Source organism: Centroberyx gerrardi, chromosome 6, assembly GCF_048128805.1.
Source record: "Centroberyx gerrardi isolate f3 chromosome 6, fCenGer3.hap1.cur.20231027, whole genome shotgun sequence".
NCBI classification, from domain to species: domain Eukaryota; kingdom Metazoa; phylum Chordata; class Actinopteri; order Beryciformes; family Berycidae; genus Centroberyx; species Centroberyx gerrardi.
Window position 1 is genome coordinate 3,439,649 of NC_136002.1, and position 12,199 is coordinate 3,451,847.

Sequence of the window (12,199 nt, forward strand, 5' to 3'; positions counted from 1 at the left end):
CGCAGGCCAACGTTGCTCCAACGCTCCACACACACGCTCCGTGTGTGTGGAGCGGACAAACCCGGATTCCTTAGTTATTGTCATCGGTGACTTTAACAAAGGAAATCTCACCCATGAACTCCCCAAATACAGACAGTTTATTAAATGCCCAACCAGAGAGGAGAACATTCTGGATCACTGTTACACCACAGTAAGCAGTGCCTATCACGCCATCCCCCGCGTTGCACTGGGACACTCTGACCACGTCATGATCCACCTGATTCCTGCATACAGGCAGAAATCAGAACCTCAGAGCCCCCCTCCCCCCCACCACAGTGACGACTGTGGCTTTTCAAGAGACAGAACCCCTGTAAAGCAGCCGGGCCAGACTCTGTCTCTCCATCCACCCTGAAGCACTGTGCTGATCAGCTGTCTCCGGTGTTCACAGACATCTTCAACACTTCACTGGAGACATGCCACGTACCAGCCTGCTTCAAGACCTCCACCATCATCCCCGTGCCCAAAAAGCCAAGGACCACAGGACTTAACGACTACAGACCCATCGCCCTGACCTCTGTGGTGATGAAGTCATTTGAGCGCCTTGTGCTGTCACACCTCAAAAACATCACTGACCCACTCCTGGACCCCCTGCAGTTCGCCTACAGAGCCAACAGGTCTGTAGACGATGCAGTAAACATGGCCCTCCACTTCATCCTCCAGCACCTGGACTCCTCAGGAACCTACGCCAGGATCCTGTTTGTGGACTTCAGCTCTGCCTTTAACACGATCATCCCGGCTCTGCTACAGGACAAGCTGTCCCAGCTGAGCGTGCCTGACTCCACCTGCAGGTGGATCACAGACTTCCTGCTTCGGACAGGAAGCAGCACGTGAAGCTGGGAAAACACGTCTCTGACTCCCGGACCATCAGCACCGGTTCCCCTCAAGGCTGCGTTCTTTCCCCTCTACTCTTCTCCCTGTACACCAACAGCTGCACCTCCAGTCATCAGTCTGTCAAGCTCTTGAAGTTCGTGGATGACACCACCCTCATTGGGCTCATGTCTGGTGGGGATGAGTCAGCCTTCAGGCGGGAGATCGACTGCCTGGCGTCCTGGTGCGGACTGAACAACCTAGAGCTCAACGCTGTAAAGACAGTGGAGATGGTTGTGGACTTCAGGAAGAACCCAGCCCCACTCACCCCCATCACCCTGAGAGACTCCCCAGTCGACACTGTGGAGTCCGTCCGCTTCCGGGCACCATCATCAACCAGGACCTCAAGTGGGAGCTGAACATCAGCTCCCTCACCAAGAAAGCACAACAGAGGATGTACTTCCTGCGGCAGCTGAGGAAGTTCAACCTGCCAAAGACGATGATGGTGCACTTCTACACCTCCATCATTGAGTCCAACCTCCTCCATCACCATCTGGCACACTGCTGCTACTGCCAAGGACAAGGGCAGACTGCAGCGTATCATTCGCTCCGCTGAGAAGGTGATTGGCTGCAATCTGCCTCCTCTCCAGGATCTGTATGCCTCAAGGACCCTGAGGCATTCAGGAAAGATTGTGGACGACCCCTCCCACCCTGGACACAAACTTTTTGAAACACTCCCCTCTGGCAGGAGGCTGCGGTCCATCAGGACCAAAACCTCACGCCACAAGAACAGTTTCTTCCCATCTGCAGCTGGCCTCATCAACAAGCCCCGGGACCCCCACTGACACGGACCCTTATCCCCTCCCCCCATAGGCACTACACGCTACATTAATGTACAGTCTCCACATCTGACTCAATGCGTTACTTTAACGCACATCCTTTTGGACATCTTTTTGATCTCTGTACAGTGAACATATTCTCTATACTCCATACTGTTAAACTTTGCACATTCTCTGGTCAATATTTTGCACATTCCTGCACAAACTGTACAGCTTTTTCATTTCACTTTAAAAAACAGATATATTGCACATATTTTTTATTATATTTTTTTCATATTCTGTATTATGTTTCTTGACTTTCTTGACTTGACTTACTAGAAACAGGAGTGAAAGGCCCAGATCAGGGATCTCCCCCCCCCCCCCTTTTCTTGACTTACTTGCAATACTTCCTCCTCCTCCTCCCCCATACTAAAAACAGGAGTGAAAGGCTCAGGTCAGGGATTTCCTCCTGCCCCCCCCTCCCCTAACCCTAACCTATCCCTATTATTTTTCTCCATGTTTATGTTTATTGGATGCACCTACATACCAAGGCAAATTCCTTGTATTGTGAAAACTTACTTGGTAATAAACCTGATTCTGATATCAGTTTACATATCAAAAAAAATGTTTTAGTGTTTCTGGTCCCTTTAAAGATATTTGATATAAAAATACAAGAAAATAAAATGATCTATATTTTTTTGCCATTTACTATTAAATGGGTGTCTATTATGACAGAGAGAATAGTTAACAAGGTGAAAAAGTCATTTTTCATGTCATTGTGGCTTGTGACTGGTTTTGAGATAATTTCGTGCTGTGTGAGGTCCGACCTCTAGAGGGCAACAGCGCTGCCATGTTGTCTATAGTGTTTTTCCGGTGGGCTAGAAGAAGACCGATACTGACGTCAACGCGTTCGAGCATGCCTACTACACTCGAACATAAACAAAGGCTGGACTCTGCGCTGCAATAAACTGAACTAAAACACTCCTGTTATTGTTTTATATGCTATTAATATCGACAGATTGGAGAAAGATCTGTTCTTGAGCCATGGAAAACGCCTTATTGATGAGAGTGAGCGTGTTTACCGACCAAGGAGGCAGAAAATACATGGAGGATGTCACCGAGGTCATAGTAGAGCCCGAGCCGGGAGAAGATGAGCCGACGTCGGGTGAGACAGATGAGAGCAGCGGGGAAAATTGGACGTTCTCTTCCGTGGCTGGAAGCTCGCATCCAGACCGGACTACAGACGCCGTGGAGCCCCTGGTGGTTTCAGCTCCGTCTTCTCAACCTGGACAAACCGAAGACCAAACGATAACAACGGAAACATCACTGCCGACAAGTCAGAGCCCGCTGCCGGCTCAGCCTGGCACCGCGGGTCGTTCCCGCCGCTCCGTGGCTTTTTTCGCTGTGTTCGACGGTCACGGGGGTCGCGAGGCTGCGCAGTTCGCACGGGACTATTTGTGGGAGTTCATGAAGAAGCAGCGGGGGTTCTGGTCAGAGTGTGACCGGGAGGTCTGCTCTGCTATACGTAAAGGATTTGTAGCCTGCCACCACGCCATGTGGAAAAAGCTACGTGAGTTGACAACACTAATGATAATTGACGTTATCAGCTAGGTGCCTTTTAAACCCGATATGTGCCGTTCTCTCCCTGTATGGATAGAGCTGTATGCCAAACTGCATTCAAAAATTTGGAAATGTAACGTTGCCTTACTCACTGACAAACCTACACACCTCGTACAACATGACTTAACACCTTTCACAAATAGATAGAAACCACTATTTGATCCGGCATGCATCGAATCCACCAAATTGCGCTTATTTCACCAAAAGTTCAACTTGTGTAATTGGCTTGCCTGTTATTCCGACAGTCTTTCCACCAAAATACACCGCGAAGGGCTGTAGCTAGCAGCCTGCACCAATCGTAAAAGTTGAGATTTTATTGAAATAACGTGCTGCTTGGGAATTCATATATATACCGATTTTACCTGAAGACCCATTTGATCCGTAAACGATCTTAAGTCACGTTCTACCAGTTATGTACTTCGACCGAGAAGCAAGACAACCTTAACCTGCCAGATTTTTTAATGAGGTTCTGTCCATACAAAGAGAGAACGTTTCGTACGGCTACAGCAAACCAAGGTAGCGGAGCTAGTTAGGTTAGCCGTAGCTGACTTCAGCCAACATGTACAATTATATCGCATTGCATGGACGCACACTGTAAGATTGTCACGATATTTAGGTAACGTTACATAACTCATCCCAAACTGTTTGGGAAAATGTATTTTTCAAATCGCGGCTTTCTTGCAGTAACCACACGGTGTGTGCAGTCTGTTTTGCTAACAGCCTGTGATATGTCTGGGCATGTCATCGACTTGAAACAGCTGATCAGAGGTGGCGTGCCTGTGTCATTGTATGCCTATGGAAGAGAGGTACTACAAGACAGGTACACTCTAATTCACTGATTTGACCATATGGTTATAGTGTTGTGGTCCGGATTTGGTCATTAAGTGGCCTAGTACATAAAAGATACTCTGAAGCAGATAAAGTCACCAGTACCATAGTGATAGCAACACAGAACATCACGTTTTAGGGCTTTTGTTGTCCTGTAAATTTATTCGTCCTATCTCTCTGTCTCTTCCTGTTAGCTGAGTGGCCAAAGACGCTCACAGGCCTACCCAGCACATCCGGCACCACAGCCAGTGTGGTGGTCATCCGGGGAAACCGCATGTACGTGGCCCACGTCGGGGACTCGGCAGTGGTCCTCGGAGTCCAGGATGACCCCTCGGACCAGTTCATCAGAGCCGTGGAGGTCACACAAGACCACAAACCTGAGCTGCCCAGGGAGAGGCAGCGCATCGAAGGTCTGGGGGGGAGGTAAGTCTAAACCTGGTCTAAACCCGAAACTCTGGCTCTGCATTTTCCTTCACTCTGTTATTGAGTTTGAAAGTGCCATCTTTGAGGTAGTTCCCGCTATGAAGCTTTTTGCAACTTGATGTACGCATAATTGCTCATCAGACAGGAATGTATCGCTCATGTCAAAAACAATCAAAACATAAACAAACCTCTTTCAGCTGGAAAATTCATTTAAAACTCATCGCTGTCATATGGGGCTGCTTTGAATCCTACTGTCAGTTCTTGTGACAATCGGTTAACTCTAAAAAAAAATAAAATGTCCCCAAACTGATTTTTGGTTTTAATTCCATTACCGAAACACTCTGAGGGAGAACGCTTGGAATCTTCAGTTCAGCCTTTAGACAATGCAAAAATAGAGGCTTTTCTAATTCAATTCAGCTGTAAGTAGAACATCAGAGACAGGCTAATAACTTCTAGTAACCCAGGTCAGAGTAAGACAAGCTCCAGTTCAACAACAGCAGATTCCTCACCTGACCCACCATCCCCCACAACCCCTATGATAAAGGAGCGAGTTCAACCAACAAGCTTATCTTTTGCACAGTAGCAGATCAAACTGGTATCTAGCTCGGGGGATAGTGTCCTTTCTACCGTCTCCTATGTGTCTCCTGATAACACTGTACTGACAGGCCCGTGCACGGCTAGACAACAACCAAAACTCTGTACTTATACAATTGAGTAAGCTCCATAGCCTTGCGACATGCAGCCTAGTATGATAAAAGATGGAGTACAGCATTTCTTCATACTGTTGGGAATATATGCTCTGTGCTCAGACAGTATAAAAGCAAGATTACAGTGTATAATACTGTTATATGTTAGCGAGGAGTAGTGCAGGTTTAGTCTAAAACCCTTTGAGAGTGAACACTTAGGATTGTAGCAACTGATAATGTAACAATTGACTGTAATAATTTGTCAAAATGTAATAAAAAAAATCCCTCCTAAATAGTATCTAATAAATATAGATAAATATACTGCCAGATAATGTAATAACATCTTCAGACTGATAGTGTAAAATAAGAAGGAAGTTGCACCACTTATAATGTAATAATTGCTGATTATTGCCATAATATATTACATTACCAGGAAAGAAAATATTACAATATCAATCTACATTTTCTGGCAATGTATTACATTGACAGGTTTGATTACATTTTTTATTTAGAGGGATATTTTATTACATTTTGACAAGTTACTACATTATCTGGAAGTTATTACATAATAAACTGCTACAGTGATGACAAGTGACACTCAAATAGGGCACTACATGCGCTACACTAGCCTACTCATCTACAACATAAGTTGTTCTGGCATTCCAATACTGTGTTTAGGAATTTTTTTAAAATGGACATGCTATTTTAAAGCTTGTTTTTCTGTATTTTTGCAGTCAGCCAAGTTGTAGTTGTAGTCATAGTTATAGTCATAGTCATAGTTGTAAATATCTATCTTCTACCCTCTCTGCCCCAGAGACACAGAGGATCCTACTCAGACAGCTGGTTTGCTTTTGGGCAGTGTTTAATCAGTTTTCCTTGTCAGGGAATCTGGGGGTCTCTAAAAAGTCTGAGTCTCAGCTTTCTGCATGGTTATGAGGGATTTGGGCTGTGAATTGGCATGAATGAAGGTTGAAAATCAGGGTTTCTGATATTTCAAATATACATTGTATGACCAATACCTGCATTGTTTTCCCCACGCCTTTCCTAATCCCAGCAAACACACCACCTTCCTTCTCACTGTGCAAGTGTAACCAGTCTGTTGTGACTTAAAGCTCTAGTTACTTTTGAGAAGCGAATTATTTTGCGTGATGCCAAAAATCACTAATTACACATGGCAGATAGTCGTTAATGTAATACCTGGGTGACTGTCCACCTGCAGAAAGCCCAAGAGGAAAATTTACAGTGAGCTTGGCTATTTCATTGGCAAGTTTCAGACTGCTCTGTTTAGATTCAGCATCCCTATGCAGTGGATTGCTTTCTGAATTTGACTCAACCCTGTGGGTTTGCCAAGTTTGCTAGGTTGACAACTGATGCCATTCCTTTAATCAACTTAAATAAGCAACAATCTGCCAGAATCCACCGCTTTTTATTCATAATACTAGTATTTTTTTTTTAATGAAGGCAAATATGTTTTCAGTGGATTTATTGCTCTTTCAAGGTTGTTTACCAACAGCACAAACTGCATTTAAAGTCACCAACATGGGTCTTTATCTAAATTTAAGGCTTTAAAATGAGTATAATTTAGAATTAAAATGTGTTAAATACAGTTATTACAGGTGTTATTTTACTCACTATCTAATTAAGTTACATTTTGATGCAAATATGAAATTAGAAAGAGGCATTAACAGATTCTTTACATGTGGTGATATCTAGTCAAAGCAGAGTTGGAAAGTAAGGCAAACGAAATAAGGTCAGTGCCATGAATTGTTTAGTTTCACCAAAAGATGTAAATGGGACTAGCAGTCATGTCGGTTTTATTATGTTGTATTATATGCACTTCCAGGTTCAGAACATTCATTAGCTATGTTCAATTGGTAATATGTTTTTTCTCTCTGCTATGCCCTCTGCTTCCATTCTCTGTTCCCAGTGTGATCAAGAAGTCTGGAGTGAACCGGGTGGTGTGGAAGAGGCCCAGGCTGACCCACAACGGCCCGGTCCGCCGGAGCACCGTCATCGACCAGATCCCATTCCTGGCAGTAGCCAGGGCTCTGGGTAGGAAAAGCAACCATCACAGTAAACACAATGACTGACCTGTTAGGAAAGTAGTCAGCTTGGACACACATGGGGAAACGTGCCTCAGGCCATTGAAGCATCTTTTATGATAGATTTGCCTAGCATGTAGGAGTTCAAAGGTTTCTGCAGTGCATCTAACCGTGCATTCACACTGCAAACAACTTTGGTTAATGGGTTGCTCTATTGTGACTGGTTGTGGGCAGTGTGAGAGGGTCCAATTGCATGTATGTAGTGGTCTGTATTTTTTGCTGCTTTGGTGTTGCCTTTCGTAATGCTACAGCATTTCAGCTGCATTTTAGCTAGCTAGAAAGCAGTACAAGCATCAGTTTTGAGATGTTTTCCTGTAGTCTTTCAAGTAAAAGTTGTAGAGAACTGGGAAGATTTGAATGGCTGTAATAAATCAGTTGACTGTGGCTATTGCACAGAATTTTTAGACAACCAAAAACACACAAAATGGCAGCAGTGGCGAGTTGCATGAAAACAATTGGACACTCTCTAGCCAGTCAGAATGCAGATGGAGTATATTCATCCAGACATCTGGTGACACTTTTCTTTACAGGTGATCTGTGGAGCTATGACTTCTACAGCGGGGAGTTTGTGGTTTCCCCGGAGCCAGACACCAGCGTGGTGACCCTCGACCCCAGAAAACACCGCTACATCATCCTGGGCAGCGACGGCCTGTGGAATATGGTGCCACCGCAGGATGCCATCTCCATGTGCCAGGACAACGACGAGGCGATGGTGAGTGGAGCGCAACGCCATTCGAGATCTGGGCCTGAACTGCGCTGGTTATTTTTTATCTGTTCAGTCTGGATCATTATGGATAGATGGTTTCTCTACCTGCCTGCCTGAACTGTAGGCAGTGGTAGCTTAGAGCTTAGAGAAGCCAGCTTGTGACTAATAGGTCGCCGGTTCAAATCTCCAGACCGGCCGGGAAAATGTACATCAAGTAACTTTTTCATTCTTTGGGGGCGGGAGCTTAGAGGTTAGAGAGGCAGGCTTAGAGACCTATGGGTTGCTGGTTCCAATCCCTGGACCGGCTGGGAAGATGTGGGCGGGGAAAGTGAATGAGTAACACATTTTGGAGCTGGAAAACGACACGGAGCTCATTAATAACACCCGTCCGTGCTGCAGGCGCCGTGCGGGGTGTCGAGCGCCCGGCAGCTGGTCAGCCACGCTCTGCTGCGGTGGCGGCAGAGGATGCTGCGCGCCGACAACACCAGCGCCATCGTCATCGCCCTGCAGGAGCCCGGGACGCCTCAGGACACCCTGCACCACGAGGAGGTGCTGCTCGACCTGGCCAAAGTGTCCCAGTCTCCTCCCACCTCCATATCCCGCGCCGCCACGCCTCTCCTTCAGGTGAGAGCAGGAAGACAACAGAACACATGCTTTGTTATTGTTGAAAAGGGCTGGGTTGAAAAATCAATATATCAGTGGACTGTGACTTAATTTTTTCTGATTCAGAATCGATTGTGCGAATCGTGATACTTGTTATACTAATTTTTCACATTTAGTATGGAAAGTATGGAGGCCTCATTTGACCAAACTATGTCAAAAGTCATAATGGCGGTTGCTATTAAGCCTGCACCTGCAAACCTAAAGGCAGATGTTTGGGCACATTTCATATTTAAAAACAAAAAGGAATGACATACACTCAACAAAGGTAACATCATTTGCAAGCTTTGACATTCGGTATTAAATTACTGTGGTAACATAACAAATTAACACACACACCTTACTAGAGAGGAGTAGGTTGCTAAATCTAACAGAACTGAGTGTGTCTTTAATGTCAGAACAAGACTTGTGTGTTTCCATGTTATTTCAGTTCACTGCATTATTTACATTCAATGGAAATATTCAAACCAGTTTTGCCTCAATTTGTCCCCTAAACCATATCAATAATGCACATAGTCATGTATTACAAAACTAAAAAGATACACTGTATAGTTGGTATCAGTTCACTGCTAATTATCAGTTATTTATGTGTATAATTTCGATACTTGTGTGATGTATCGCGAAAGATAGTATTGAATTGTATCGTGAGGTCCTTCATAATACCCAGCCCTATTGTTGAAACGTGAAGCTATTTCAAAAGGCATCAGTTAATTGAAGTTGTGTGTCATACTGTAAAGCTTGAGTTTCTCCTCACTGTCTCCTCCCCTCCGTCGTCCCACAGCGGCCTCAAGAGGAAGACTCGGTGTCGGCCGTCTGCGAGCTCCTCCCCACCCTGGAGCGAACGGACGGCCTGTCGGGAAGCCGCAGCCTGTACCACATGGCCCTGTCCGGCTCCTTCGCCTCGGACGAGCCGCCCTTTCAGTCACTCCTGACTGCCGGACTCGGCGGCAAAAGGACCCTCAATGGACCGTCGCCGTCAGGCCAGTCGGCTAAGAAAGCCCGGCGCAGGACCGCCGAGAGGCCGCCGCTGCTCCGACGCAACGCGGAGAAGAACCAGAAGGAGTCCGCCAGCGTCCCTCCGCTCCTCCAGCAGCACAGCAAGACCACAGTGTGTGTGTGCTGAAACACACGCACTACACACACACACACACACACACAGATGGACACATCAACATGCTGCCTCCCCCACTCCACAACCTTTTCTCCATAAAGACCAGTCTGAGTGTTGTCTCTGTGGATTTCTGTTCGTCATGTTGGCAAACCTCCTGCACATTCTGACAGCTGAAACCAGTCAACATGGTGGAACAAGAGTTTTGTCCTCTCACACAACACCATCAATAATACTTACCGTATTTCCTCTAATAGTGGCCGGTAGTCAATTAAAAGCCGGGTCTCCGATAATGGCCAGGCCGTGGTCGACACGAACAAATAAAGGCCGGCCCCAAATACAGGCCGGGGAAAAAAACAAAGGAAAAAACAACGGTGGATACCGGTAAACTCCTGGTGCCTGTTTGTAACTGTAGTTTGTAGTAACATACAAGTGCCACAAGATGGCTCGGCCGGCGGAAGTCTCTGGAGCATGCCGTCGTCGATTACCGTAATTATTGGTAATGCATTGCAGTAACAAAAAAACAGCTACCTAACGTACCCCAACAGAAGCAGATCAGAAAACAAGGAGGCTTCGTACTAAAATATGAGCAAATATACTTATCAAACAGAGGGAATTAGAAATAAAGGCCTGTCTCTAATATAAGCCTGCTTCCAATAAAGGCCTGGTACCCTCTGCAGTTGAGGTAAATAAAGGCCCGGGCCAATATTAGAGGAAATACGTAAGTCATGTCAACACTTCAGTTTCCTTGAAAGAGTGCTCGGTATCGTAAGACAGCTCGTGTCTTCATTTCCAAATTCCTTCCTGAAACGGTGGAGATTGAATTGTCTTATTTCACCTTTTTGCTGCAAACAATTGTAAGAAATACGTATGAATAACGATCTTGATGTAAATATTCTACATTTTCTAGGCAAGTATTGAGACGTAAGTAAACATATGTTCATTTAAGACAAAATGCTATATTTTTATACATGGTTTTATTGTATTCTGATAAAACACGAGAATCCATTTTTGGATGAGCTCCACCACCACAAGATGAAATCCACCTCAATCAGTCCCTAAACCCTTGTGCATACCCTGTGTTTAGAAATGTTTATGTATTTTTTATTCTTCATCTTATTTAATCACTGGATGAGATTTTGTCTTGAATACTAACCCGAAGGTGCTGCTACAGTCAAAAACCAGTAAGCTAATGAATCGTTTATGTTGATGTTGTATACACGTATATAAGTGAGGGTGATGGCGTTGTTTTGATGGGGACACCTTTCACTTGACACATACATGGTTTCAAATGATGGACAGTGTTATCCCATGTTTGAATCACACACTGCTTCTTAAAGGAAAACTCCACTCTCCTACACTCTTCCTACACTCTTGGATTTCAATTTGTGATGAAGTGTTGTCATTTACTTTTACTTTTTTTGGTGTATCCGCTTTCCCTCAACCTGCCTCGTCTACTTCTACTTGAGTTAGTGATTTGAGATTTTAATTTTCACCCTGCCACCATGTCATTTCATCATGTTCACCTTACGGGGGCGATGAAGATCCATTCACAAAGCGACAGCATTGTGGTGGTCTTGGGTCAAGGCAGATTGAGAGCATTCTCTTTTACCACCTTATAGTCCTCGCCATTATACAAGCTACTGTCCCTCCATTCTGCATCTGCTGCAGTCTACAACAGCCTACTATGCTGCGCCCTGTGTTTGTCTTGTTCCTGACGTATGCACAAGGCTCATTTTTGAGTAAACAACACCCTGCATGGACTTTCTAAGAGAGTATTTTTGCACTATTACGGTGACCTTAATTATCTTGTGATTTGAGTCTCAGATGAAAAGACACGGCAAAGCAGAGGCAGTGTGATGAGGCTGGAATAAATAGTAATTTCCACTTTGACAAGCAGAAGGAATTCCTCATTCAGATGTGTGTACAGAATAGCCCCCTTTCCACTGAAGGCCAAAAGCCCAAAACTTTGGCCCAGGAACTCTAGCCTGGAACTCTAGCACTGAGCTAAACTTGTTAAAGTGTTTCCACTGAGCAACCTGGTCCCTGCGTAACCATGACAACTAACTTACACAACTGCTTGTCATCAAACATGGCAGACAATGCTGCTGTCAAATGTACCGTATAATCGTTAACATTAGTTTTAATTACTTTGTGGGAAGTTTTAAAAAAGAAGACGGTTGCAGGATGAGGCTAACATCATTCATATAAAAAAAAGTGTCATCGCTGGGCAGTGATTCAAACGCCTACTGAAGGCGTTAAAGTAAAGAAAAACTGCCTTACCTGCGTAAGCAAAGGCAGTTTTTTTTCCTTTAATATTAGTCCTTTACTACTGTGTGTGTCAAACTTGGAAAGCGAGTGATAGTAATTGGGGTATTTTCTAGACAGCTAAATAAGGCCAA

The 12,199-nt window shown here is 44.9% G+C and overlaps 1 protein-coding gene across 1 annotated transcript; it reads left to right on the forward strand.

Annotated features, from left to right (window-relative positions):
- Positions 1–2,619: 2,619 nt before the first annotated feature.
- Positions 2,620–10,399, forward strand: ppm1da (protein phosphatase, Mg2+/Mn2+ dependent, 1Da). The gene is made up of 6 exons (XM_071922168.2): positions 2,620–3,234; positions 4,307–4,535; positions 7,149–7,273; positions 7,854–8,035; positions 8,429–8,653; positions 9,471–10,399. Exons 1-6 carry the CDS (start codon positions 2,709–2,711, stop codon positions 9,810–9,812), a joined length of 1,629 nt encoding a protein of 542 aa, XP_071778269.2. The 5' UTR covers positions 2,620–2,708; the 3' UTR covers positions 9,813–10,399.
- The last annotated feature ends 1,800 nt before the right edge of the window (positions 10,400–12,199 follow it).